The 25,959-nt window shown below is 38.9% G+C and overlaps 3 protein-coding genes across 3 annotated transcripts; 1 reads left to right on the top strand and 2 right to left on the bottom strand.

Moving 5' to 3' along the window:
* The first annotated feature begins 11,427 nt into the window (after positions 1-11,427).
* LOC111336879 (protein YIPF5) lies at positions 11,428-14,053 on the top strand. Its single transcript, XM_022943047.2, has one exon. The coding sequence runs from the start codon at positions 11,525-11,527 to the stop codon at positions 12,290-12,292; it is 768 nt and encodes a 255-aa protein (XP_022798782.1). The 5' UTR covers positions 11,428-11,524; the 3' UTR covers positions 12,293-14,053.
* A 1,048-nt stretch (positions 14,054-15,101) lies between these two features.
* Positions 15,102-19,077, bottom strand: LOC111336892 (uncharacterized). Its single transcript, XM_022943062.2, has one exon. The coding sequence runs from the start codon at positions 18,784-18,786 to the stop codon at positions 17,593-17,595; it is 1,194 nt and encodes a 397-aa protein (XP_022798797.2). The 5' UTR covers positions 18,787-19,077; the 3' UTR covers positions 15,102-17,592.
* Positions 19,078-22,268: 3,191 nt separating this feature from the next.
* On the bottom strand, positions 22,269-23,583 carry LOC148720029 (adenosine receptor A2b-like). The gene has a single exon (XM_088738320.1). It carries the CDS (start codon positions 23,576-23,578, stop codon positions 22,622-22,624), a length of 957 nt encoding a protein of 318 aa, XP_088594446.1. The 5' UTR covers positions 23,579-23,583; the 3' UTR covers positions 22,269-22,621.
* Between the last annotated feature and the right edge of the window lie 2,376 nt (positions 23,584-25,959).

Raw genomic sequence — 25,959 nt, 5'->3', positions numbered from 1 at the left:
TAATTCGCTAAGGAACTCCTCGGCTTGCGATGCTCTCAGCTCTCATATTCACGTGCTATCATATTCACGTCGTTTCGCGTTCAGGTGATTCTCGCGGTCACGCAATGAAACTGTGGCTTTTTTTCGATGGTAACACTCCCTTATGATAAGTCTTCCTCTGGTTGCACCTCACTTCTTTGTTGAGCATTGAAATCGGATTAATGTGTCTACTCCTTCATAAAGAGCGATAAATCCGATTGAATTTATCACCGCTGTTTGTCCTTTGGGAAGGCTGTATGATAAGGAATCGAGAACTGTGTAAAACAAGAAAATCACTTTCGGAAAAAAATACTTCAGTCTTCATGTAAAAAAGAAATGTTACTATTTCCTTGTTTATCAGATCAGACATGCGGTCTGCAAAGCACTGAAATGGCCTGATAGATAATAAAATTATCTTGATTAGTGAGCTCAAAGTCTTTTGTGGTGATATTACCACACTGAAACATTTAATTATCCGGTGATGCCATTTCAATGAGCTAATTTACGAGTAATTCTTGGCTTTCTAACGATTAAGTTAAAGCCTTTTGAATGCCGAAATAGATGGTGTGTAGGGGAGAGAGCACACAACACTCGCAATGACATCTGAAGGGTAAAACCGGCCAATAAAATTAAAGGAAAAGCTAAAGGGGTAAAGGATTACTTATTGGAGGCGGTATTTTTTCAGTGCAGCTGAAAAAACTAACGCACAGCTGCACTGTTTACATAACGTCTCACTCTGCCGATTTTTTAAACAATCCACCATAACATCTTTGACCCCCGTTAGCCTTTCTTTTTAATATAGTTAAGAAGCAGCGGAGCGAAACTACTTCACCTCGGCTCAATACGATAAATGATAATTTTAACGCAGCGGACGAAACAGCAAATAAAACCGTTGAAGTAAGAAGTCCCAAGTTAAGTAATTTGAACGCGGAAATAGATTTAAAAAAATAAATAAATAAGTAAAGATGTAGGAAAGCCAAAGGGGTCAAGGATGATTATTCACTGGAGGCGGGATTATTTTACTGCACCTGTAGCACCGATTGTGAACGAACGTCATAATATCTCGCTTTACCAATTTTTTTATACAATCCAACATAACATCTCTCGTTTAATTTTGACGTTGCGGAAGGAATACATAACATTGAAGTAAGACGCGTCAAATGAAAGTAATTTGAATGCCGAAATCGATCGAATTCAGTTTCAGTACGGCGTATGATTGTATTTCTGCTTGATTTAAACTTCATTTGTTTGAAAATGGTGAAAGAGCAACGGGGCTGCTGTCGGTACACACTAAGAATCTGGAAACTTGCGAAATAAAAAATTGAAAATAGTCAACAAATGAACAGATAAATAAAACGATTAAAAAGAAAACTGGATAAGGAAATAATTGATAAGTAAATAAATACATGAACGAATAGATAAAACGCAGCAACATAGTTTTAAAGCTTCATTTTAAGGCCTAGCATCACAGACTTTGACGAAAGAAAGCGTCTTGTAGCTCCAGGTTGTTAGAAACAAGTGGCAAAAAGACAAAAAAAGCCTTATACTCTCCTTTTCCTTCATTCCACTCACGTTGTGTTCTTGTTCCCCAGTTATTTGCCTCGTTTCTTCCCAGTAGTCCTAAGAAGCTGCTTGAGGGTGTTTAGGCTTTCGGCAAACAGACGTCGACTAAGGCCGACAGGAAGTCCAGTCCATGATAACGAAGCTCGTTTTTCTGAGGCGATACTGCATCGATGAAAACATATGACAGGTTTTCCTTTCTAATCCATGTTCGACTCGTTATAGTAACCACAGGAGTAGTTCTAAACAAATATTTGTTCTCTCTAATCTAAGTTTCATTAACTAAGTAACGCAATTCTACTAATTTTTTCAGATAATCGGTTCTGTGCAAATTTAACATAAATTGGTAACATTCATTTCGTTGGAAACGCAGTGATAATTCTTCGGTCCAATTCGTCCTATATCAGTCACAAATGGTGAAGAAAACTGCTTTCGTAGAATAATCCTATACTATATATAGATGTATGAGCTGTTGACATATCATCCCGTATATTATTTGATAAGCTGATCATGAATTGTTTGCCTGAGGCAGTATAAAATTTCTGCGACGCGCTCCGCTTGATAATTCTTTAAGACTATTTTCTTTCTGCTCTAAGTTTTAATTATCGATAAACACAGTTCTTTGAAATTTTTAGAAAAACAGTTCAGGGCAAGTTTAACACAAGTCTTGAAAAGTTCACTTCGTTGGAAACGCGGTGATAATTCTTTGTTCCAATTCGTCGTATATCACAGTCACAAAATAACATACCGCACCATCTCTTCCATGGATCCCAACTGGTGAAGAAAATTGCTTTCGTAAAACAATCCTATTCTCAATAGATCTATGAAGCGTTAAGACATCAGGGTAAAGAAAGGTGTCTTCTACCATTTTCCAAATGGTGGTTTCCCTTGCCGTAAGGAAATAACTTTTCCCCTGCTTTGTTGAGTGCAAGTGATTAGCTCTGATATGATTTCTCGCATTATCGTTGAGTGTATAACCATCTATCCAACTCCCTATTGATCCTGACATTTCGAAACAACGCTCTCATCAGCTTAAATTGTGTCTTGTAACTTATCACAATTTCCGCTGTTAAATTTCGAGCAAACTGAAACAAATCCCTTTAATTTAACTGTTTTGACTCTCCATCGTGAATTTTGGAGAAAAGTTGACATCGACGCACCCCGGCCTGTAGGAAGTATCGTTAATATATTCGTCCACAACGTCATCTCGAAGGTAAATCCAGCCAATGAAATTAAAAAGAAATGCTGAAAGGGGTCAAGGATGAAATACAAAATTAGCAATTGGCAATTAACTATTTTTACTCTCCGTCGTGAATTTGGAGAACTGAGCACATCCACGCGCCCCATTCACTGGTTCGAGTACCACCCTGACCACTACTGGATTTGTTTCACGGTAGCTCCGAGTTCAAATCCTTGGCCATGGTTGTAAATAGCCAGCTTGTTTGCCTCCGGCCAGTTGGGATTCTTAACAATGTTATGTTCAATTTGAATTATTTGTTTATAGCCCACAATGTAAACTACTGGGTTACCAGTAATTTTGTTAGCTATTAAAGTTTATTTATTTTATTTATTTATTTACTGAGGTGAAGGCAATATCATTTTCATCCACAACGTCATCTAGAGGGTAAATCCAGCCAATGAAAAGCCAAAAGAAAAGGACAAGACAAAAGGGGTCAAGGATGAAACACAAAATCAGCAATTAGCATTGTGGAAATGATTATTGTTTTCACCAACTAAGTCATCTAGAGGGTAGAATGAAATTAAAGGAAAAACCATTAGGAGTCCAGCGATAAAATTTATGCATCGTGGTCCAACGCAACAGATTGCTTACCGACTCAAAAAAGAAAACTAAAAAGAAACGAGGAGTCGTAGTGATGAGTTTCGTTTCTTTTTTTTTCTTTATAAATCTTAGCGTGGTCGATAGCGGAAATCTGAATAAACCGTCCCTCCTGAACTTGAAATGTCATACCGAGGGTCGACTTGCAAGGCACTTAGAAAATAAGCCGCAAGTGGTTACGAAGAAGGGTTGAAAATGTTGTCGATTCGACTCGGATCGAGCGAGACTCTCAGTTGAAGTCAACCATAAAGCCGATTTGCAAGACAATGACAGAACATTCTGGAGGTGACTTCGAAGGAGAGATGAAATTGTTGTCGAATCAGACGATTCTTCGTGCGAACAATGTCGATTCTTCAACGTTTCCTACCCCTTTTTAACGTTCTAGAACGAGGAAGGTGTAACTTTTGTTAAGTTAAAGATTATGTTTGGTTAGACATTAGTGACGCGTAAGATCAAAAAATGTCATCAATAGTACCGCGTGCGTTGTTGCTTGAGAGAGATTCATTACGAAAGAATTATCTGCGAAGTCTTAACTTAGAATTACTGCCTTCATTTGCGACTTCTATTTAGGCGTACAGAGAAGACAATCGGTAAGCGTATTTTTCACTCCCCTTGTTGTTTTCGTTTTATTATCTGGTCGATTATTGTTAAGTTTTTGTGCGATAGTCTTTTCTTGTATTGTTATGTAATAATTATTGCTTTAGCTTAGCTCCGTGTAATGTCGCTTGGACTAGGTTTTCTTGCTTGTATTTTAGTTTGACGTATTTGACAGCAGATTATTATTCCGCAATAAATCGCATTGGCATCACAGTCATATGTGTCTGGTGTCGAAATTCAGTGCATCGATGTCCTCGTGAGAACTTTGAATTGCGACGTTCCTGCGCTGTTAAACGCCTGCATTTACAGAAGGCTCATCTATATTGTCTACAACCTTGTGCCAATGGACTTCCGGCCGTCTCACGTTTTAAGAACGAGGAAGGCTCCTGTCATTTTTGTTGTGTCTTACTGCAGAAAAGTGACGCCAATCCCTGGTTAAAACGGCCGACCGAACTTTAATAATCACTACCTAAACTAGAGTTACACAATATATCACAACCTCAATATGCATGCAACTTAGCTATATATGTTTACTCTCTGGGACCTCTCATGTCATGTATCTTACACCTAGTGATGGTTCCTATTATTTAAATCCTAATTCATTAACACTATAACATTAATTAAACCCTAGTTCATTAACACTATAACATCTCCTCCCGCTTAAACTACAAATTAAATTAACAGAAAAATAAGCAAAGCGAAAGAAAACGAAGCGAAAACTATTCCGAAACGTGTAATTGCCGTAATTGAGAGTATTCAATGTTCAACTACATCTCTTCAATTAAACGTTTAGGTTTCGATCGAATTCTAGATGAACGACGTCTGGGCTCTTCAGGAACAGTATTATCCGTAACATCTTCTAGTGTAATACTCTGTCCAGGTGATGCGACTTCAACCGAGGGCTTGGTAGACTTCTCATTCGGCATAGACTGTTGTTGGGGCGATAGGTCTTGATTTGTAACAGACACACTTGCATCTACCTTCTCAGGCAAATCGATCTCTGGTAATTCACAGCTATTCGGCTGAACATCGGCTACCTTTGAGCCAGCTAGTTCTCGCAACTGATCGACATGTCTTTTCCAGAGCAGCTTTTCAACTTGCACTCGGTATGTGACCGGACCCAGCCGATCTTGAACAACCCCCTTAGTCCAAGCGGATCCACGATTACGATAATCCTTCACCATGACAGGTTCACCAATCTCAAAACCGCGTCGAACCATGGGATTTATCCTCCTCGACTTTTTTTCCATCCGTGCAGACAAGTCGGGTCTAAGCAACTCAAGCCTTGTTCTCAATCTGCGACCCATCAAAATTTCTGCTGGTGGACACCCAGTGGCGGTATGGGGCGTGGTTCGGTAGCTCAAAAGGAATCGAGCCAATTTCTGCGTTTGGGTACCCGGTTCATTCTTCATGACTCTCATGGCTTCCTTAAATGTCCGAACTGCACGTTCAGCTTCACCATTGGATGCAGGATGATATGGTGACGACAAACACAGGCGAACACCATTTAAAGTTAAGAAATCTTTCATTTCCCCTGCGACAAACTGCGGACCATTGTCGGCCACTATCTCCTCCGGCAAGCCATGCGTAGCAAACAAACCGCGTAGAGCTCCAATTGTGGCGCAGGCACTGGTGGAGGACATTTGAATCACATCCATCCACTTAGACTTGGCATCAACCACTATAAGAAACATTCCTCCATTGAATGGTCCAGCAAAATCCACATGTAAACGCTGCCACGGGCGAGTAGGCCAGATCCATGGGTTGACCACCTTAAAAGGCGCCCTACAACGGTTGGCTTGACAATCAATGCAATCTCTCACGGTCTGTTCGATGTCACTGTCCAGGTTTGGCCACCAGACATGCAATCGTGCCAAAGACTTCATTCGCACCATTCCTGGGTGGTTAAGATGTAATTCAGACAGCACTTCCTGTCGATATCTAGAGGGTATCACTACTCTTGTACCACGCAACAAACAACCATCCTCAACTGTAAACTCTTCACGTTTGGCGCAATAAAATCTGAGTTCCTCTGGCGTATTCTCTTCTGCTGGCCAACCATGCAATACGTAATGTAAGACACGTGACATAACAGGATCACTTCTTGTAGCCTCTCTGATTCTGGTTGCTGTAATGGGTGTACCTTCAATTCGGACTTTGCTGACCTGGTCTCCCTCTATCGACCAGTCGTCAGCTTCTTCAATGGTTTTCCTAGGCAGGCGAGACAATGCGTCTGCATTTCCATGGTTCTTAGACGCACGATATTCAATGTCATAAGTGTAAGCTGCCAGTTGAATAGACCCTCGCTGTAGGCGAGACGCGGCAAGGACTGGAATCCCACGTTTCGGACCAAGGATGTAGGTTAGGGGTTTGTGATCTGTCAGCAAAGTAAATCGTCGACCAAACAGGTACTGGTGAAACTTTTTTACACCAAAGATAATTGCCAAAGCCTCCTTTTCAATCATTGAATAGTTCTGTTCACTCGAGGAAAGAGTACGGGATGCAAAAGCTATCGGCTTCTCTTCGCCATCCTCAGAAATGTGTGACAACACAGCTCCTAATCCAAAAAACGATGAATCAACTGCCAGTCGCACCGGCTTCTTTGGATCGTAATGTGCCAGCAAAGGTGCAGATTGCAAAAAGCCTTTCAGCTTCTGAAATGCTTCTTGACATTGTTTTGACCATTTCCACGGAATGTTCTCCACTAATAAACGATTCAAGGGCTGAGCCAGGGTAGCCATGTCAGGAATAAATCTGCGATAGTAATTAATCAATCCCAGAAAGGATTTCAGTTCCGTTGGGTTCCCCGGTACTGGCACCTCTTGAATAGCTTGAACCTTACGAGGAGATGGGTGAATACCATCACGATCCACCACGAAAGCGAAGTATTCTACTGATGGCTTCATAAACACACACTTTTCTTTCTTCAACTTTATTCCCATGCAGCTCATTCGCTCCAATTCTTTCGCAATTCCAAGTGTCATGGTTGTCAAAAGGTGGGTCACATTGTACTGTCTCGATTCCTCATCCAAAAGCACTTGCTGGTACGCTGAAGACAAGTCCAGCTTGGTAAACTTTTCCCCTCCATTTAACTGGGTGAACAGGTCATCAGCCGTAGGCATTGGGTGTTCTGGTACATCCAAAACAGGGTTAATCGTTACCTTGTAATCACCACAGATTCGAACACTGCCGTCAGGTTTCAGCACGGGGACAATGGGCGTGGCCCAATCCGAAAAATCCACTTTTTCCAGCACACCGATCTTTTCCAGTCTATGAAGTTCGTCAGCAATCTTCTCTTTTAACGCGAACGGTACTGGTCTGGGTTTAAAGAACTGCGGCACTGCGTTTTCTTTAAGCTTCAAATGTGCAGTAACTCCTTTAATGGTTCCCAGATTACCATCAAATAACGATGAATACTTCGTTCGAAGCGAGTCCAACTGGTTAACCGATTCTAAGGAAATCTGCTTGATCTGTCCCCAGTCCAACTTCAACACGGACAGCCAATCGCGACCCATTAACACTGGACCATCATTTCCTGTGATAACAACCGGTAATACTGCTTCTTGATCGCGGTATGCAACTTGAACTCTAGCTTCTCCAATAACAGGAATTTCGTGACCAGAATAACTTCGTAGTTTCACGTCTGTGCGTTCCACAGGTTTTGACGCGAGAACATCAGTCCAAATACTCTTGGGAATAATAGTTACAGAAGCTCCAGTGTCAAGTTCCATGTCCACAGTTTTCCCATTGATTGCTACTGGTACAATAAACTCTTTACGTGTTCCACGGGAGTCTGAGACTGTAAAAATGGGCCAATCACTTCTGCTCACTGATTGCCTGACTGCCACATCTTCGACGAAACGAACCTTCTGCTGTTTCTTCTTTTTTTCCCAAATTTCGTCTTTGCGTTCCACTTTTTCTTCCCATTTTCAGGTTTTTGCTCCTTCTCAGGACATTTCTTCACAATGTGACCCACCTTTTGACAACCATGACACTTGGAATTGCGAAAGAAACACATGTCCGACGAGTGATTGACTTTTCCACAACGAAAGCACTCAGGAAATGTAGCTGCCACTTTTTTTACTTCTTCCACACTTCCTCCATGCAATGCAGTGGTTTCCTTCTCGGTCAGTTCCGCAGCACACGCCCTCTCGACAGCCGTTTGTAAAGTTAAGTCCGCTACCGCGAGTAACTTGCGTTGAATCGTTCGCTCCTTTAAACCACATACGAATCGATCCCGAATCGCCTCTTCGCGATAACCGCCAAACTCACAAGTCTCAGCCAACTTTTTCAATCTAGCAACGAAGTCTCTTATTGCTTCCGACTCTTGCTGTTCCGCCTTGTGGAACTTGAAACGCTCGGCTATGACTATCGGCTTCGGATCCAGGTGCTTGGCCAAATTATCCACAATTTCCGCAAAAGACAAATCTTTCGGCCTTCTTGGAGATACAATGCTTCTAAGTAACGCATACATCTTATTACCCATTAAGGTAAGTATTGTTGGTACCTTTTTTTCTTCCAACACATTGTTGACCTCGAAGAACATTTCCATTCGCTCGACATAATGCTTCCAGTCTGAGCCCGGTACAAACTCCTCAACTCGACCGATGAGCGAATTCACTACCACCGTATGTTGTGCAGTCGAATTCGTCGGTTCTTCTCCTTCAGCCATCCTCGTCGCCAGTTGTTGTGTCTTACTGCAGAAAAGTGACGCCAATCCCTGGTTAAAACGGCCGACCGAACTTTAATAATCACTACCTAAACTAGAGTTACACAATATATCACAACCTCAATATGCATGCAACTTAGCTATATATGTTTACTCTCTGGGACCTCTCATGTCATGTATCTTACACCTAGTGATGGTTCCTATTATTTAAATCCTAATTCATTAACACTATAACATTAATTAAACCCTAGTTCATTAACACTATAACAATTTTATCATTCTATTCATTTTCTCACATCGCTCGCGCCTCTCGACTTCCGTTAAGTTAACGCACAATCCGACTTCAGGTGAGTCGATTCGTCAACGACCGTGGACCAATCGAGTTAGATTGGGTGAAGGCTAAACCGGAAGTCTTCTCCTGCGAATCGGCTTCCGGCTGTTTCGTTCTTCAAGAACGAGGAAGGTTCCCATTTCCATTGGTTCATTCGTCAACTATTGTAGACGGATCGAATGAGATTGTGTGTCTTGGACATGTATGGAGGAGGCGGCTTTTTGTAGTAGTAGTAGTAGTAGTAGTAGTAGAAGTAGTAGAAACTTTATTAAAGTGTCAAAAACCGTCTAGCCAGGGAACAAATCCCTTACTAATTTGGGGACACCAATTAGGGGAGAATATACAAACTAAATACAGTAGTAGATAAAATATCTATAGTTAACTTATTAAGAGATTTATAGTAAAAATACACAGAAGTCAAAATGAACAAAGGCTACAGCCTGCGCAGCCATCATCTAAAAGTTCACTTATATTGAGTTGGCGTATCTTGCTTTTAAACGACGTTAGGGTTGTGACGTCCCTGATACTCTTGGGTAGTTTTGTCCATAGCTTAGGCCCTAAATATCTAATAGAATGCTTGCCATAGGTGACTGTCTCATACCTAGGTATAGAGAAATCTGCTTGCCGCAGATTGTAATTACTATTTGGTTCTTTAAAGATGTTACTTATATATGCAGGGCACAGTTTATGCTTTGCTTTATACATAAGGATGCACAGATCCTGTAAGCGACTATTTAGTAGTGTTGGCAGATCTGCCTTCTCTAATAGTTGTTCATAACTAGAATTATTATCCTTGAAAACCGCTCTAAGTCCTCTTTCTTGTAGTCTTTCCAGCTTTCGAGTGTCACTCGCTTTACAAAAATGCCACACTAGGTGACAGTACGTGAGGAATGGTAATATCGCGCTTTTGAATAATATTAACTTAGATTTCATAGGGATTAAATTACGTAGTCTCATTAGAACACCAATTCTCTGGCTGGCTTTTTTACAAATAGAGATTACATGCTCAGAGAAATTTAGCTTAGAATCTAACACTACTCCTAGAAGTATGATATTATCTTTAGTTTCAATCACAACATCATTCACGCAAATATTGCTGTCATTTTGAGTGGAGCCCAAGTTCAAAACTTGGTACTTTTTGAGGTTTCCCGCCAATAGGTTAGAATTGTACCACGTTGTTGCTAAGTTGGCACTATCCTTTAACTGGGAAGTCACAGCTGCCTGGTCTGCTCCTGCGTGGTAAATTTGATGGTCGTCGGCATACATAGACAAGTTCGCTGTTAGGCAGTAGGATAGGTCATTCTGGAAAACATTCCATAACAACGGGCCAAGCGCGGAACCCTGAGGACAGCCACGACTCACGAATCGGCTCGAACTAACATGACAGCCGACCTTTACTTGATATTTCCGTTCATTTAAGTAGCTGTTTAAAAGTTGAATAACGCTTTCCTGAAAACCGTACGCTTCAAGCTTGTTCAGAAGTAGTGGTGGATGTAACGAGTCAAATGCCTTTGACATGTCAGTTGAAAGTATACTCACAACCTGTTTTCGATCCCTTGCCAGTCTCCAATCTTCTACTAAATTGATCAATGTTGTTTCGCAGCTGTGAGCTTTGCGATAAGCGGATGAGTGTTGGTAAATGCGATTACCGAAGCCAGAGTTGATCTGCGCTCCAACCAACTTCTCAAGAACTTTATTTACACATGGTAAGAGAGTTATGGGCCGGTAGTTTTCCTTTGCATTCCTGTCATCCTTTTTGTATACTGGGGCCCAATGCTCATACTTCCATTCACTAGGCCATGCATTCTTGTTAATACAAGAATTGAACAAGGTGGTTAGTGGAGCGGATAATTCATTAGCACCTATTTTTAAAGCCTTTGAAGGAATTCCATCAGTGCCGGTGGCTTTGTTTATGTTCAGCGAATCGAGAACAGCAAGGACTTGTCCCTGTGTAACCAATTCGATTTCGATGGTCTGAGTGGAATTCCTATTTTCATGTTGTATCCTCTGAACACAAGGATGGTCTCTAAAGTCCTCTATTGACTTTCTTTCAATCGCTGTACCGCCAATGCCATCCGCCAAGGTAGCAAAATGCTCAACCAATTCCTCAGCCACTTGTTGTTGATTTGTTATCATACTGCCGTTTATTTTTAAGTGGATGTCGTTTCTTTCAGTAATCCCTCCCTCTTTCAGTAATCCTGTTTTTTTGCCACTTTTTTTTTCTGGCAACCTAGAGCCTGGATACGCTTTGACATAGTTAATCGAGGGATTAACTATGGCTTTGATAATCAACGAAGAGTCTCACCTGCTCTGCGCACGTGCAGATGTTATTTAGCTTGTTTACCTCCGTTTATAAATATAAACGCCTGCACGACGCCTGCGCTGTGTTTGAGGTAATTTTTAAATGTCATGCGCATTGTGAACCGGCGAGTGAAACGTGTCCTTTAAAAATCTATTAACATTGGGAAAGAGTTGCAAATCTCTGCGATCATAGTGGTTATTTAGAAGAGCTATGTCCAGTCACGAGGGTCCTTACCACCAAGGTAATAATTCATTCTATCAGGATGGTTTCTACCCAACGAATTACGATCAAAACACGTCAGTGCCGTATGAAAATTACGCCCATCAATATGGCGGAGCTTCTGGGAATTCGAGCGGTGGATTTTATAACTATTACAATGGAGGCAGTCAGTTTCAATCGCCTTACACGGGGAACATGAATCAAGGGATAACGCAAGTCGATGAAGCCCATGGCACAGATTTTGACAACGAACCGCCGTTACTCGAAGAGCTAGGGATCAACTTCGAACATATTTGGCAGAAGACACTTTCAGTTTTGAATCCTTTTAAAGCGACTGATTCGCATATTATGGATGACACAGATCTAACAGGACCTCTCTTGTTTTGCTTGGCATTTGGAGGTTTCCTTCTCCTCCACGGTAAAGTTCAATTCGGTTATATCTACGGTTTCAGTGCGCTAGGATGTGTGGCCATGTATATCGTTCTTAATTTGATGAGTCTCACTGGAGTGTCTGTCGGGTGCGTTATAAGTGTCCTTGGTTACTGTCTTCTGCCCATGGTGGGACTGTCTGGTGTCTCACTGGTCATGTCACTTCAAGGATATCTTGGATCAATTCTTACAGCAGTAGTCATCGGCTGGTGTAGCTTGTCATCATCAAAGCTATTTGTGACAGCTCTTGCTATGGACTCTCAGCAACCTTTGGTGGCATATCCTTGTGCTTTAGTGTATGGAATTTTTGCACTGTTAACTGTGTTTTGAGAGTCTGCTACAGAGCTCTTGCTAATAGTAATTATAAAACTTTGTGTAGCCCCCACTCTCCCGCCCCCCTCCTCTCCTTGCTAAGAGACAAACTGAAAAACTGTGTTGCATACCAGAGAATTTCTTTAAGGGGGCAATTGAATTATTCTTTTACTTTGAACTTAACTTGCAGACGAGTGTCAAGACATGCATGTACATTTAACCCTTCAGCTCCCAACCTCAGAAAGTAAATTCTCTTACCTGTGGACTTTACACTTCTGTTGGCTAATTGTCTGAATATTTAGTACAGGAATATATCCAGACACATTCTAGGTATTTATCTCAGTTTTATCAAATCTCTTTACCTTACTGTTTATATTAAATTTGTAAGGTGAAGTTGTTGTAGTTATTCTTCTTGGGTCAAAGGCTCGTGGACAAATTGTCATTTTGACATTGGAACAATAGTAGACTGTCAGATCCAAGTGAATTCTGGAACTCAAATGATATTGTCCCTCTAGACTGCTTGACCAAAAACTGCAGTTTGTGAATGCGTTTGCACAAAATCCTAGAAAAAAATAGCAATTTGCCCATGTGATAATTATGTGCAGCTAATTAAATCAATTATCTAAGTATTTTGTCTACAACTCTTCTTTACAAAGCTGAATCTAAAAAGTCTACCAAAGTGAATTTAGAGGAAAGGTTACCAAAAATCTTAAAATGGCATCAAAGTTCTTCTAAGATGGATTAGATACTTTGCATGTGGCAAGAAGAATGCAGTCTGCAATGCTTAGGTCAACTAATTTCATGCACAAAGTGTGAGCAATAACACGTTCTCACCAGTGACTCAATTGCTGTTTAATCCTTTAACTTCCAAGATCAGATTGTCAATTCTCCCCTCTAACTGCGACACATTTCCTTGTAAATTATTTATGAGAGTTTGATGTTAGATCAAGATAACTTTCACCTGATAAGTTTGAGTATTCTCATTACCTGTTTGCTTGATAATCTACATTTTGTATAGATAATATGGGGAGAAGTTGCATGTTGATCACTTCAGGAAGTTAAAAAAATGTTACAGCAAGTCTACAATTTAATTGTCCCATAATGTCTGAGTGGCATGAATTAGCCTAATTTTCGTTACAAACTGGATAAATTTTTAAGGGGTTTACAGACACCCTTGAGGCCCTGGATAGCAGTACATACTTCAAGTTAGTGATTTTAAAGGAAGGGAAAGCAAAATATTTCAACTTGTGAAATTTAAGATGGAATGGAATGAACAGACATACTGATAACTGCATCATTTGAAGACCATGTTTTAATCACAAGTTGGATCTAAAACTACTGGGGTCAATGTTATGAGTTCTGTTAGCTTTTATTCAAAAGTGCTATGTCTAGCGAAAAACCTAGTTCTCAGATTTTAATGTCAAGCTCAATCTATGTGAACTTTGAGTTTTCTTGCAGGGATTTTTACAGGTCTTGGCACTGTATTCAATTTAGCAAAATGTTTATGTAGCTGAAAAAGTATTGAAAGATTTGCCTTGCATGTTACTTCACATTTTGTGCCATTGTGAATGTTAGTGAACTCAGCTTATGTCTGTATTTGTTGCTTGTGTATTTTTGCAAAAAGAACATTATTTGTGTCCAGAATTGCTTCTACGCACTGTAAAGAGAATTTTAATTGAAGTAATAGATATACATGTATATCAAAATCTGCAATTCAGTAGAACGAATACTCAATGCAGTTCAGGGAATAGTATATATTAAATATTCTGTAGATGACAATTGAGAACATTTTTCATAAATAATGTCTATCTCAAATTGTAAGAATGTGATAAGCAATGCTTTTCTGTAATAAGTTGTGAAAGGTGAAGGTACAAGAACAGATAGCTAGAAATATGGGCCTGTGGTTGCGTGGAATTATGGAACAACATTGATCAGTGAAAATAGTGCTATGTTTATGCGTTGCTGTTTCCAACCAAGCAAACTAATTTTGCGTATAATACATGATCCTCGCAGTAGAGAGCACTATTTATGCAATAGCGAAAATCAGACCTGAAAAAAATCAGGCCTCATATATTCATTGTATCTGATTTATCATCACGGGTTTATTACGAATCAACTTAACGACCTGCTCCCAGTTGGCTTGTTAGCTCAATTCGTAGAGCGCTGCACTAGTATTGCAGAGGTCAGTGGTTCGAATCTCGTACAGGCCTGATTTTTTTCAGGTCTGATTTTTGCATTTGCATAAATAGCGCTCTCTACTGCGAGGATCGTGCATTACACATATCTAATACTGCAGTTCAAAATATATGAACCTCATATATTCATTGAAACTAATTTTGGGTTGTCCTCATTAGCTTGCACCAAGATTTGATAGCTATGAACAGCAGGTTGTCTGAGTTTAGCAAGTCCAGTGTTTATTGTACCCCTTTATCTGTTGTAGGAGGCATTTCTGAAATTGCAATTTCTGGAGGAAATGAAAAGACATCGAAACCATTTGATCATAAAAATCATTTACTCTGGGACTACATTGTATGAGGTTGATTAACTACAATTCTTTGTTTGCATATGAGCATTAATTCACTTATACTGCCCTCATTTTTTGCATGGCTTATGTACACTTGTCCACTTTCTTCAGTTATGGTATTGAAAACCAAAAGTGCAATCAGACATCAGCATTTTCACCCGAGTAGCAGTATGCACATTCTCCTTGCAGTTAAAAGGGGAATTTGCTTAATAAATGAAGAGCTTTTTGATCTTGCAACAATTGCCTTCAGTATACATCAGTCACACAAGTGAATAGTGCTTGTTGTGCATGCTCACTGTTTAGTTTGGAAGAGTATAGCAAGTATTATTCATCCCCGAGTAGGCAATGAGACAAACTCATGCATTAATGAAAGAAATTGAGTTTTTGGTAACTGAGTGGTAAGTACTAAAACAATTATTCACCTCAGTGTTAGTAAAAGTGGTGGATATTTACCTCACCGGTTTGTGGTTCAGTAGATATCCGCCACTATTCTTCTCCACTCTGGTAAGTAATTAATTCTTTCCATGATCTCATGCTTGAGTAAGGGGTGACACTTTTGGGAGAGATCAGATGCTTAGCACTCAGAGGTTAAAGGGTAAGATAATGGCGCTGAGTGACTTCACCTCCAAAGTCTATGATCAAAGGTGCCTGCGACTAGGAGAGAATCTTGAGTCTTGAGTGTGACTTGCAAATCAAGAAGCCAGTACTCAAGCCCACCCGGTTGGAGCTTCTCCAGGTTTTCTCAGCATGGAGTATTACTAATCCCCCCTGGATGGGATGCTGATCCACTGCAAGGTTACCCCCCACAGCATCTCTCTAGGCTTCCCTGACAAGTCACCAGTATACCAGTATCCATTTGTACTCCTGGGGGGGGGGGGAGGAGGTTGTGGGGGAGAGGCTCTGTGAGAGGGAACAAGAACACAGCACATTGACCCACCGAGGTCACAATATGGATCTCCACCCAGAGTCCAGTGCACAGACCATAAGGCCACTCTGTCATAATTGTATTTGCAAGTTGTTTCTTTTCTTTTTCCTGTGTATATGAAGCAGAGTTGTCATTAGACTTTAAAATACATGTGAAATATATACTGAGGCAAACAAGAGCAAAAGTCAATTTCAAGTTGCAGTTTTTATCATGTCTGAGAGGAAACAGCAACAAAGTCATTTTGGAAGGAAAATTTTCAACTTGTAGTATTCTGTTTAATCACCTTTCACATCATTTTTCATGTTAATTATTTTGTAAATTTTACACACTATCATTATCATTTACTGATAAAGTTTTCAACATGATTACTATAATTGTTATCTTCATTATTTTTATTACTATTATCATTATCATCATCTCTGTGATAACTGTTATTAGTATTGTTACATTATCATCATTATTATAATTATCATCATTTTTTTATCATCATTATTATCTTTATTATTAACATTGTCATCAATATTATTATTATCATTATTATAAATTAATCACAACTTTGCTAAATCCAAATCCTATCTAATAATAACCCTAAAAATTATATTCATTTTAAACCTGCATAGCTAAAGCAGAATCTAAAGTCAACTGGTAAAATTATCAACAAAAAATGCAACCATTCACTGAATCGAAATATTGCGTCCAATTTGAATTACCATTGTTTTAGACTTACTAGCCTCGTCTTCACGTGGAAACACAAAAGGATTATCACATGTATGAGAGGCTAGTAAGTCCAGAACAATGGCAATTCAAATTGGACGCTATATTTCGATTCGGTGTATTTGGAGGATGTTATAAAAACTATTTTTATCATTACCGTTATTATTTTTCATTATTATTAGTAAATGTCAATTTCTCTTTGTGGATAGAGAAGCATTCTTTTCAGTTTGGTTTCATTTTCTTGGAATTTTCTGTAATGCCTTTTTTGGCCCATGCAATGTTGTCTTAAACTTCTTTGCCATTTGTGGAACCCATTTTGGGGCCAGATAACCTCCTATATATGCACCTTCAGAGCTTTCCGCTCTGTACCTAAAATGATGAAAAATTCAGCGTCATCTTCCCTTTGAAGGGTAAACCGAATATCCTCCTATAATGGAGTCCACTTTGTTTTGGGGATTATTAGTTGAAGATTCACTGAACCTGCAAAGACAACCTGTGTATTTCTCACAGGAAAGGTGATTATTATACATCAATTTCATTTACTTTTAATATCTTCAAAGACATTTCAATTATTTATCTATTCAAAATTTTTAACATTTTGCAAGGGGTTAAAGTATAAACAAAAACCTCAAATAATTATTTGACAAGAGAATAGCTTTTTCGACTGTAGAAGAACAAATAACTTTTATGAAAAAATCTAAAAGCATGTTTCAGCGCCAGATGGTGGCAATTGTGTCATTTGCATTTTTGAGAGACTTCTCAGAACATGGAACCACAACAGCCTACCGTTGCAAAGTGATTTTGGCCTTTCAGAAAAAACAAGTTTGTCTTCCCTTTTGCAACAAAGCAAAACGTACCACTACTTTGAATCAACCTTAAAAGAAGACTTGAATTTGAAATAGAGGAATTAATACCAATTTTCAACATTTTTTCTGCAGGAGAATATTCGGTCACGTGATCCACGGACCCTCTCTACTCTTTCCCTTCGTCCGTCAGAGGCGTCTTCGTCTTAGTTGATAAAATGAACTAAATTATCTAAGCAATGGCACTTCAGAGAGTACTCAAGTTTTCCCCCAATTGTTCCTTCACGAGGACTTCGACGACGATTTCTTGAAAATGGGATTTCACTTATTGGAATATCTGACTTATGCCAGTTTACAAGTTAGGTTCGTTAACTTCAAGTACGGTCGGAATCGTTGGTGATGACGAGCGGGCTTCTTCATGTGGAAATTCTTGCTGAACTTTTCCCAAACGCCTCGACTGAGCTGAACCAATCCTCGGAAGAGTTGGCGAATCAATGCGCCTTTCAGAATTGTCAAATTTCGTTAGATCTGTGAAAGATAGGGAACGTCGGAAATTCGGAAACGGAAATGGATGGGGAACGTTCTTGTTAGCCAGTACAGAATTGCGCTTCAGAAGTTTTGCAGTGGTAACTCCTTTAAAAAAATTCCGACTCTTTGGTAAATCAGTGTTCTTTCTTGTCCTTGTATCACCATTCCTCTGTTCTTCAGATAAGTCCGATGCTGTATCAATCTGCTTGGTTTTTTTTCTGAGTTTGAATGAAGCTGTTAGTTGCCATTCGTAGACTTGATATACCTGTCGAAGTTGATCTTTGTACGTTCTTTGCCCCTTCCTGCAACCAAGATCTTGTTCACAAGCTTTCTTGCCAAAACATTGACTTTGCCTCGTTTGAGGGTTATCTTCTACAAGTGCCCCGCACATGTTGCCCTTGCTCAGACCATTATAGGTTGAATTGTCATTTGTCAACAAAACACTTTCCTGAATTCCCTTCGTTTTAGCCCATTCCAGCGCCGTTCTCTTGTGATTCCAGTCTCTGCTATTGAGGCAGGCATTGCCTTCTGTTATAAGATACTTGGCAGTGATGACATCTCCGTTGATACACGCTTGCATAAGTGGTGTAAATCCTTGAGTATTTGGCACATTCACACTGAGTTGAAACTTCTTAAGTGCTAAAACAATTGCGCTCAAGATCTTCAAATTTCCAACGTCTGCTGCATAAAATAGCGCAGTGTTTCCTTTCTTGTCTCTGGAATTAAGATCAAAATTTCCGTTCTCGTCCAAAAATAAAGCAACCAAACTTTCTTTCTGTCTTTTCACTGCCGTAGAAAATGCTGTTAAACCCTCGTTGTCCGTTATATCAACTTTTGCTCCTCCTTTTAACAAACGCACAGCGATCGCTACTGCCAAGGACTCCGGCTCAAGAAAACACAGTTGAATTAATGCTGTTTTTCCTTCTCTGTCCTTCAAATTCAAATTTGCTCCCAGATCGATCAGGAAACTAACTTGTTTGAAACGACGCTCGGAAATCGCTTTATTCAAAGCGGCCATTTTCAGCACTAGCTAGTTGGGTTATCTGAGACGGAAGTTCAACTGTTCCTAAAAGTGTTTTTCTTTCCTAAAAGTGTATAACATATCAATTCTCCGGCGGCGCAAGACTTCCACTATTTTATTAAGCTTTACAGCAGCTGTTAAGTCCCACATAGTGAAAATACTTTAAATTGAAAGTAAACTGATATGAAAATGATCTCTGAGAATCTTCGTAGAGAAAAAAAAATTGGCATTTGAGTTAAGTTCCTTTCCTTTTTATTTCTAAACTCAACTATATCATTTAGACGCGTATTCTGTATTCTGTGAGTTGTTGTTTTAGTAAAACCAGCGGTGGTTGGATATATAAGCGGGTCATAAAACAAATAACGGAACGAACACCAAAATAAACAATCCCACGTAACGTATAATTTTCAGATTATTGCATATTGACAAGTAAATATGTTAAAGAGCTCTTTCGCTCGATATGTATTTATCCAACTTATTATGTCTAACAAAGGAAAAGAAGGCAAAGCAATTTAAATTTTACCCTGTCGTCTCATTTGATAGCACCGGTTTCTTTTTTGATCTTGAACTTTTCATATTTGCATTTTGAAATAATACCATTAGGAAGCCGGAAACCGAAAAGTCCATTTATATTTAATGGTCTAAGAAAGCTTTAAAAGGCAGGTATTGTTGAACTGTTTAAATTTTTTGATGTTTCAAGTTAGAGTTGCGTTTGAAAAAAAATTGGAAAGGGTAATGTGTTTCTTCTGAAGATTAAAACCCAGACACAATGTAGCTGATTCACCCGCTGTGAACAAAAATAGTTTCGCATTTGATATATAAAGATTAACTAATTCAAAGGCTTCGAAGTATTCCATATGTAAAGATTAACTAATTCGAAGGCTTCGAAGTATTCGATGAATTAAACACGTAAGCTTTGACGAATATAATTACTGACCACTAGTCAGTTGACAGTGCGTTGTCGTGAGACTAGAGTGAATTGTTGTTACGGGAGCTATTTTCGCGGAAGTGTTATCTTTTCCACGAATGATAAGTCCCGTAAAGAGTTAAAGAGCTTCACATGAACCAACTTCTTGAGGGAAGTCAGTTGGCGGCCGTCGCTTGAAATCCACTCGATTCTTATGGTGATTTCTGGAAAAACTTGCAGCGAAAGTTGCCAAATTTGCAACTTCTGTTCAACAGCTTTGTAATATTTTTATTTCGTAGTATCTAGGGTCGTGAATTTAATTGCTTTAAATATCATGTAACATTGCTCAAATTTTTTCTGTTTCTTTTTTTTTTTTTTTTTTTTTTCATTCTCTTGAGTAACAGAAAGACAATTACTTGTATTTACTCTATGCTAATGACACTGCGATAAGCTACAGCAGTAAGAAACCAGATTTTACCTTTTTTTTTCCGCAGGCTAAGTGGTGCTTCAAAGGTCTCACTTTCAAAAAAGGATTAAGCAGTTCAAGGCCAGATAGGTGTTTTAGACAGCGGGAAATATCGGCTAGCATATTATTACTTTAATTTGTCCATTTCCTTGATTAAGCTTTATCAAACTCTTTACTCTTATAAAGGGAAGCAGCATTCTTTTGAGTTAATTCTTCTTTTATAAAAAAAAAAAAAAAATAACAATAACTCTGTGTCAGAGTATGGAGTGGTATGTTGCTCGCGCAAAAAGGGCACCGCATTGAGGTAAAACAAAATATATGCAGTATGTACATTAGTTCGTACCAATATGTTCACCGGAGCATTAGGGTATGCTTGCACCAATCAGAGTCTAAGGGTATTGTCCCTCTTAAGCTTGCCAATTATGTCATGGAATTAGGGTGGCAAAAAATGTTGCAATGAAATCAACTCAAAATTGACGCACACTAAAAATGACAGACAAAGAACTGCGATTTCATTTAAGCACTTAAATGGTTGATGTCCTTCGTGGGAACCTCTTTGCTACTCTCTGTTGGGATTAGAAAGGTAGAAATGGAATTTTTATACCATTTAGAGGTGTAAAACCAATACGTAGGGCCCCACTGAGAACTGCCGAGTCGAGTGAGCTCCCCAGATAAAAATTGATATTTTTTATGATAATGAAATCAATTTTTTCCATTGACTTACTTTTCATGCCCGGCTGTATAGTGCTGCAGGTAATTGTTAATTTATTTTTGCTTCAGGACTGTCTCATTTAGTAAACAGAAGCAAAGGAAAATTAAATGCTAAAGAAATTGTGGTTCAAAAAGATTATGGCATCTTTTTTTGCCGCATTTTCTTCGGCATGAAGCACAGTCTCAAGACACTACGGCTGCATGCGATGTTGCGAAAGAGGTAGAGAGCCAACATGCTGTGCCCAATGGAAAGAAATGGATTGGTAATGAGGAGGTAAAATGTTTCATTCCAAGCTCTCAGGGTTTTTAATTGTCTCATCAAGGACTAAGGTACATTATTGTGACTCAAGTGACTTGAGTCACCGGAGTACTCTGCCACTTCTTTTTCAATCCAATGCTTATCGTGACAACCTCAGTGGTTGATGGTGAGAAAAGCGTTTATGGTATTGATTCGAAGCGAAGTTTAGGAATGACATGTGCTGAGTTCCTTATGCTCTTTAAAACGAGCTTGCAGCTTAGGGAACTCAACTGAGTAGGTTTTCTGTTCTTTTTTTTTTTGTCTGACGCGCGGTGTATGGGAGACAGAAAACAAAAACTATATTAACAATGATAATCATAATAAAAATCAGCTCTACATCAAAAAATGTTGGGGCAAAACAAGCGAGCCAGACGTTTGATTTGGAATGCAGTTGTCGCTTTGTTTTCAGGCCTTTTAACATCATTGTTGTAATTTATCATTATCAATTTTGTTTATAGAGGGCCACCAGTGAGAATACTTTTCAAAGTAATTGGTGTCGCCCTCTTAAAATAAAGGCGACTATATATCATCAAGATGCTCGGCAAAATTGCAAGAGGACAGGTAAAGATACTAAAAACGTTAATAACCGTAAACGCAGAATAAACACAGGGAGGAACGTTTTCTTTTTTTGGGATGAACAGAAAGACGACTGTAACCATATCTAGGTACTAAAATGTTTTCGATGTTGATTTTTAACGTCCTAGTTTTAATTATGCTTTTTTCCATTATTTGATTTTTTTTCTAATTTAATTATGGCCATACTTTGAGCTGAAGGATTCTCCCCTTGTCTCTCATTTAACCGGAATTTTCTTCCATTACTACAACGAAGCCAATATTAGCTTCTCTCTCTTTTTTTTTTGAATAATTTCTATTTTACAATATTCACACAACTAGGATTTATACCATACTTGACAGTACTTTAAAAATTACTGACCTATTCATGACATTAACATTACTCAAAATAGCAAAATTATCTACAATGATAATGGTTGCTACGAATTTCTTTTCTTTGAAGAAAGCGTAGTTTTAATTAATGCATATGCGGAACTAGCCAACAATATAAACAGATAATCTATGTTGACAAGCGGAAAATTGCCCTGATGTTGGCTTTTGCTCTTTGAAATAAGAGCTGTTGGCAATGATTTTAATGCTAGAGAAAGCTGAGAAATGTTTTATTCTGAGTTCTAACAACTACTAAATTTGGCGATGAAAAAAGTCCATCCGTACTTTTCTTAAAAGTGCTGACGAAGACAAGCTAACTTTTCCGCAGTCCTAGTTTTTTATCCGAGTAAAACCACATGTGTCAGGTCTCAAGTGGATAAAGACTTCTTGCAAGGGCTTTTCAGTCTTGGTTTCCTTTGTATCCATGGAGAGAATAGTAAACTTCTATCAAATTTCTTAACTTTTCTCACTTTCTCACTCTTCCCTTTTTTCCGGCTGTGTAATCAGTTTATGCAATTCTCACTCGATTCGTTTCAAAAATCTTTTTTTCAAGTTCCTCGGCTTGAGAGAGAGTTTTTCTTGTTAACATCTGAATGAAAGCTACGCGAAATTGTCTGATTCTTATAGTGTAGATGAGAGGATTCATCGATGAATTCAACGCAACCAGAAATACACTAGGAAGGAAAGTGATATATCCAAAGTCAGAGGAGTCTCTTACGACAGAGTTAATGACAAGAATCTTATGAACACACAGCGGAATATAACAAAGAAAAATTGTCAAAACTATCACAACGGTCGTATTCAAGGCCTTCTTATTCTTGAGTAACTTTTCCTTCTCTGCTTTGGAAACTTGATTGCCAATGATTTGCTTTGTATTGCGACGAACTTCTCGGTATATCACAACATGAAAATAAACGACAGTGGAGATAATGGCTGAGACCAGAAAAACGTTGATTTCTTGAAATATGCTGGTTTTGCTGCCAGAGAAAATCGCTGCGCACATCCACAGCAAACCTGATGCCATGATAATACGAGCTTCAGTTACTAGGCCATTCTCATACGCGAAGGGGTGTTTAATCGCTAGATAACGTTCCCCGCTTATTAAAAACAAGTGGAAAAGCGATGCTCCAAGACATATTCGATTAACATCGTTGGTTACGTCAATAAAAGTGCAGTGAAGCCTGCCAACTATGAAGACCAAACTGAAATTGATTATGCTCAAAGGTTGAACAATCAGTCCCACAGCAAAGTCAGTTGTGGCCAAGCAAGCCAGCGAGATGTTAGATTTTGTACGGAGCTGTCGCTTTGTTTTAACGGCAACTATTACAAGAATATTCAGGAAAATGGCAAAAGGACAAGTTAATAAATTTAAAGCTGCATACGTGGCGAAAGCAGCATACACGCTAGAAGAGATATTTGTCGGAAGATATTCTAAACCACACAGAGATGATGTCGTGGTTGGCATGTTGATTCTTTATGGTCGCGTATTGAGTGGAGCAAATCCTTCCCTGTCTCTCTCTCATCTGTGTTTTATGGTGACTTGAACGAAACAAATTGCTATTGTTACTTGATTCTCACTTCAGTACAAGCGTATTGTCTGTTTGAATGTACAGACAGAAAGCCGACATGCCAAGAAGATCTGAGTAAATGAGGGAAAAAAGTACTTGCATGTTGGCTTTTGCCCTTCCTAAGAGCCACTGACCATAGCTATCGAGAATCCGCCGACAGATACAAAATTTCGTAATCCATTCTATTTTTTCTAAATGACCCTTTTAATGAACCTTTTCGATAGTTATATCGAAAGGATTTATCGTCATTTTAGCCCGAACTCTTTTCAAGCTGGACGCGCTGCTTGTGGCGGGCCAAGAAAAAAACTTTGATGAATTAAACTTTAAGAGTAAAGCCTAAGTTAAAGATTATGTATATTTTGATTTGTAGATATATAATACCAGAACTTTTAAAGGCCTTTAAATTGGTCGTGACAGCTGTTTAGCCGTTTGCACTGCATTTTTGACAAAATAGCTCAAACTCTTTTGAACCTGGGCGCGCCGCCTCTTGCGGGCCAAAATAGAGTATCAGAGGAATTAAAATACAAGGATAAAGCTTTTGGGTGGTGTATATTATGATTTATTACATGGATACTGATGAAATACCTGGATTTTTCCTTTTAATAAAAAATCATATCTTTATCGCGCGCAGTGAAGATACCATTTTCATCTTTCACGTGAGAGGATATTGATGTCGCCATGAAAGTAATGCTCACTCGTTCGCTTCGCTCACTCGCGAGAGATACTTACAGCACTCGTATCCCCACGCGACCATGTAATATCCTCTATTTGTAGATATATTAGGCAGACCTATAAATAGGCCACCGAAGTGGCTTACATAGACTAAACGCAACAGCATAACAAGAAATTTATATTTTCCAAGAGATAAGAAGACAATCTGCCAGCACACATAAGATTAGAATGTATGGGTGGAAAGGTATCCGGATATTGGCCTGCACTCTTCGCAACAATCTAAAGTAGTTTTTTAAGGATTTTAATGCTAACGATGCCGGACAGAAAGCTTGCCAAGGACATGATTCATTAAAAGGAAATGGTTTTTAAGAGCTAAAAATGAAATTGATAACTTAGCGGTAATTTCATTTTTATTTCCACTCGGAAAGCCTGAACAATTTTTTTCATTTTCATCATGTATTGTTGCTAATTGAGAGTTAAAGCGAATGCAACTAAAATAAAAGTGTTTTATACTTTATAAGTCATCAAGAATAGTGAATCAATTAGTAAGGGACTACAAACCAAACTGCTGGTGATGTAAGCTGGATCGTGGAAAGTTCTGATCGAACAAAAATAAGAACAGGGGTACCACATAGACGGAGAGATGATCAAGCTAAGTTGAAAAACGAACAAATCTCTGTACAATGGAGTCCAAATTGAAACCCAGCATGCCAATAAGAACAGCTTTGTTCATCTGTTTGGATTTCACAGGTATGTTTAAGCAGTGAGAAAACAGAATGAGCAGCACTTGTAGATCATAGTGGATTGTCTACTAAGTTCTGCACTTGCATTAAAACATACGATGCAACGTTTTCTTTGTTAAAAAATGATTGTTGTGGTCATGTAGTAAATAAGAGAATATATCAACAAAGTTGAAATTGTAAATAGGCCACCGTTACGATTATAAAAGCTGACGTTTCGAGCGTTAGCCCTTCGTCGGAGCGAATAGGGGAATTGTGGGTTGTGTGCTTTTCATTTAAGGCAGAAAAAGGAGCTACTTTCTGCCTTTAAAAGCCCACACAACCCACAATTCCCCTATTCGCTCCAACGAAGGGCTAACGCTGGAAACGTCAGCGTTTATAATCGTAACGGTGGCCAATTTACCATTTCAACTTTGTTGATATATTCATATTATTTCGTTACCCCCACCGACGCAGCCCCAAACAGTTTCTTTAGAAACTATCAGCCTTATTCATTAGTAAATAAGAGAGCAGTGAGTCTCCATACTAAAAATCCAGAGTACAAAAAAAGCAAAGCGCCATACATTGCCTCACCCTCGTTTTGTTCACTTTGTTATTTGCGATGCAGAAATGTTAAACAAAATAAAAAAAAAAAACATCTCCCTATTTCATTATCGAGCTTAAAATTCACCATACCTGTATTTATTTTCGCTTGTTTTGGCTTTCAATTTATTCTTCTAATTCTTCTTCTAAAGAGCAGTTTGCGCCTTCTAATGTACTTTTAATGTCTGAAAAAGCTTCTTTCGGAGTTCTAACATCGAATAATTGTGACGAGCCAGAAAAATAATTTCCACACTTTTGATGAGTTGTAATAACGGGAAACCGTA

This window comes from Stylophora pistillata, chromosome 11 (genome assembly GCF_964205215.1).
Source record: "Stylophora pistillata chromosome 11, jaStyPist1.2, whole genome shotgun sequence".
NCBI lineage: Eukaryota > Metazoa > Cnidaria > Anthozoa > Scleractinia > Pocilloporidae > Stylophora > Stylophora pistillata.
This window is presented reverse-complemented; position numbering and strand designations above follow the sequence as displayed.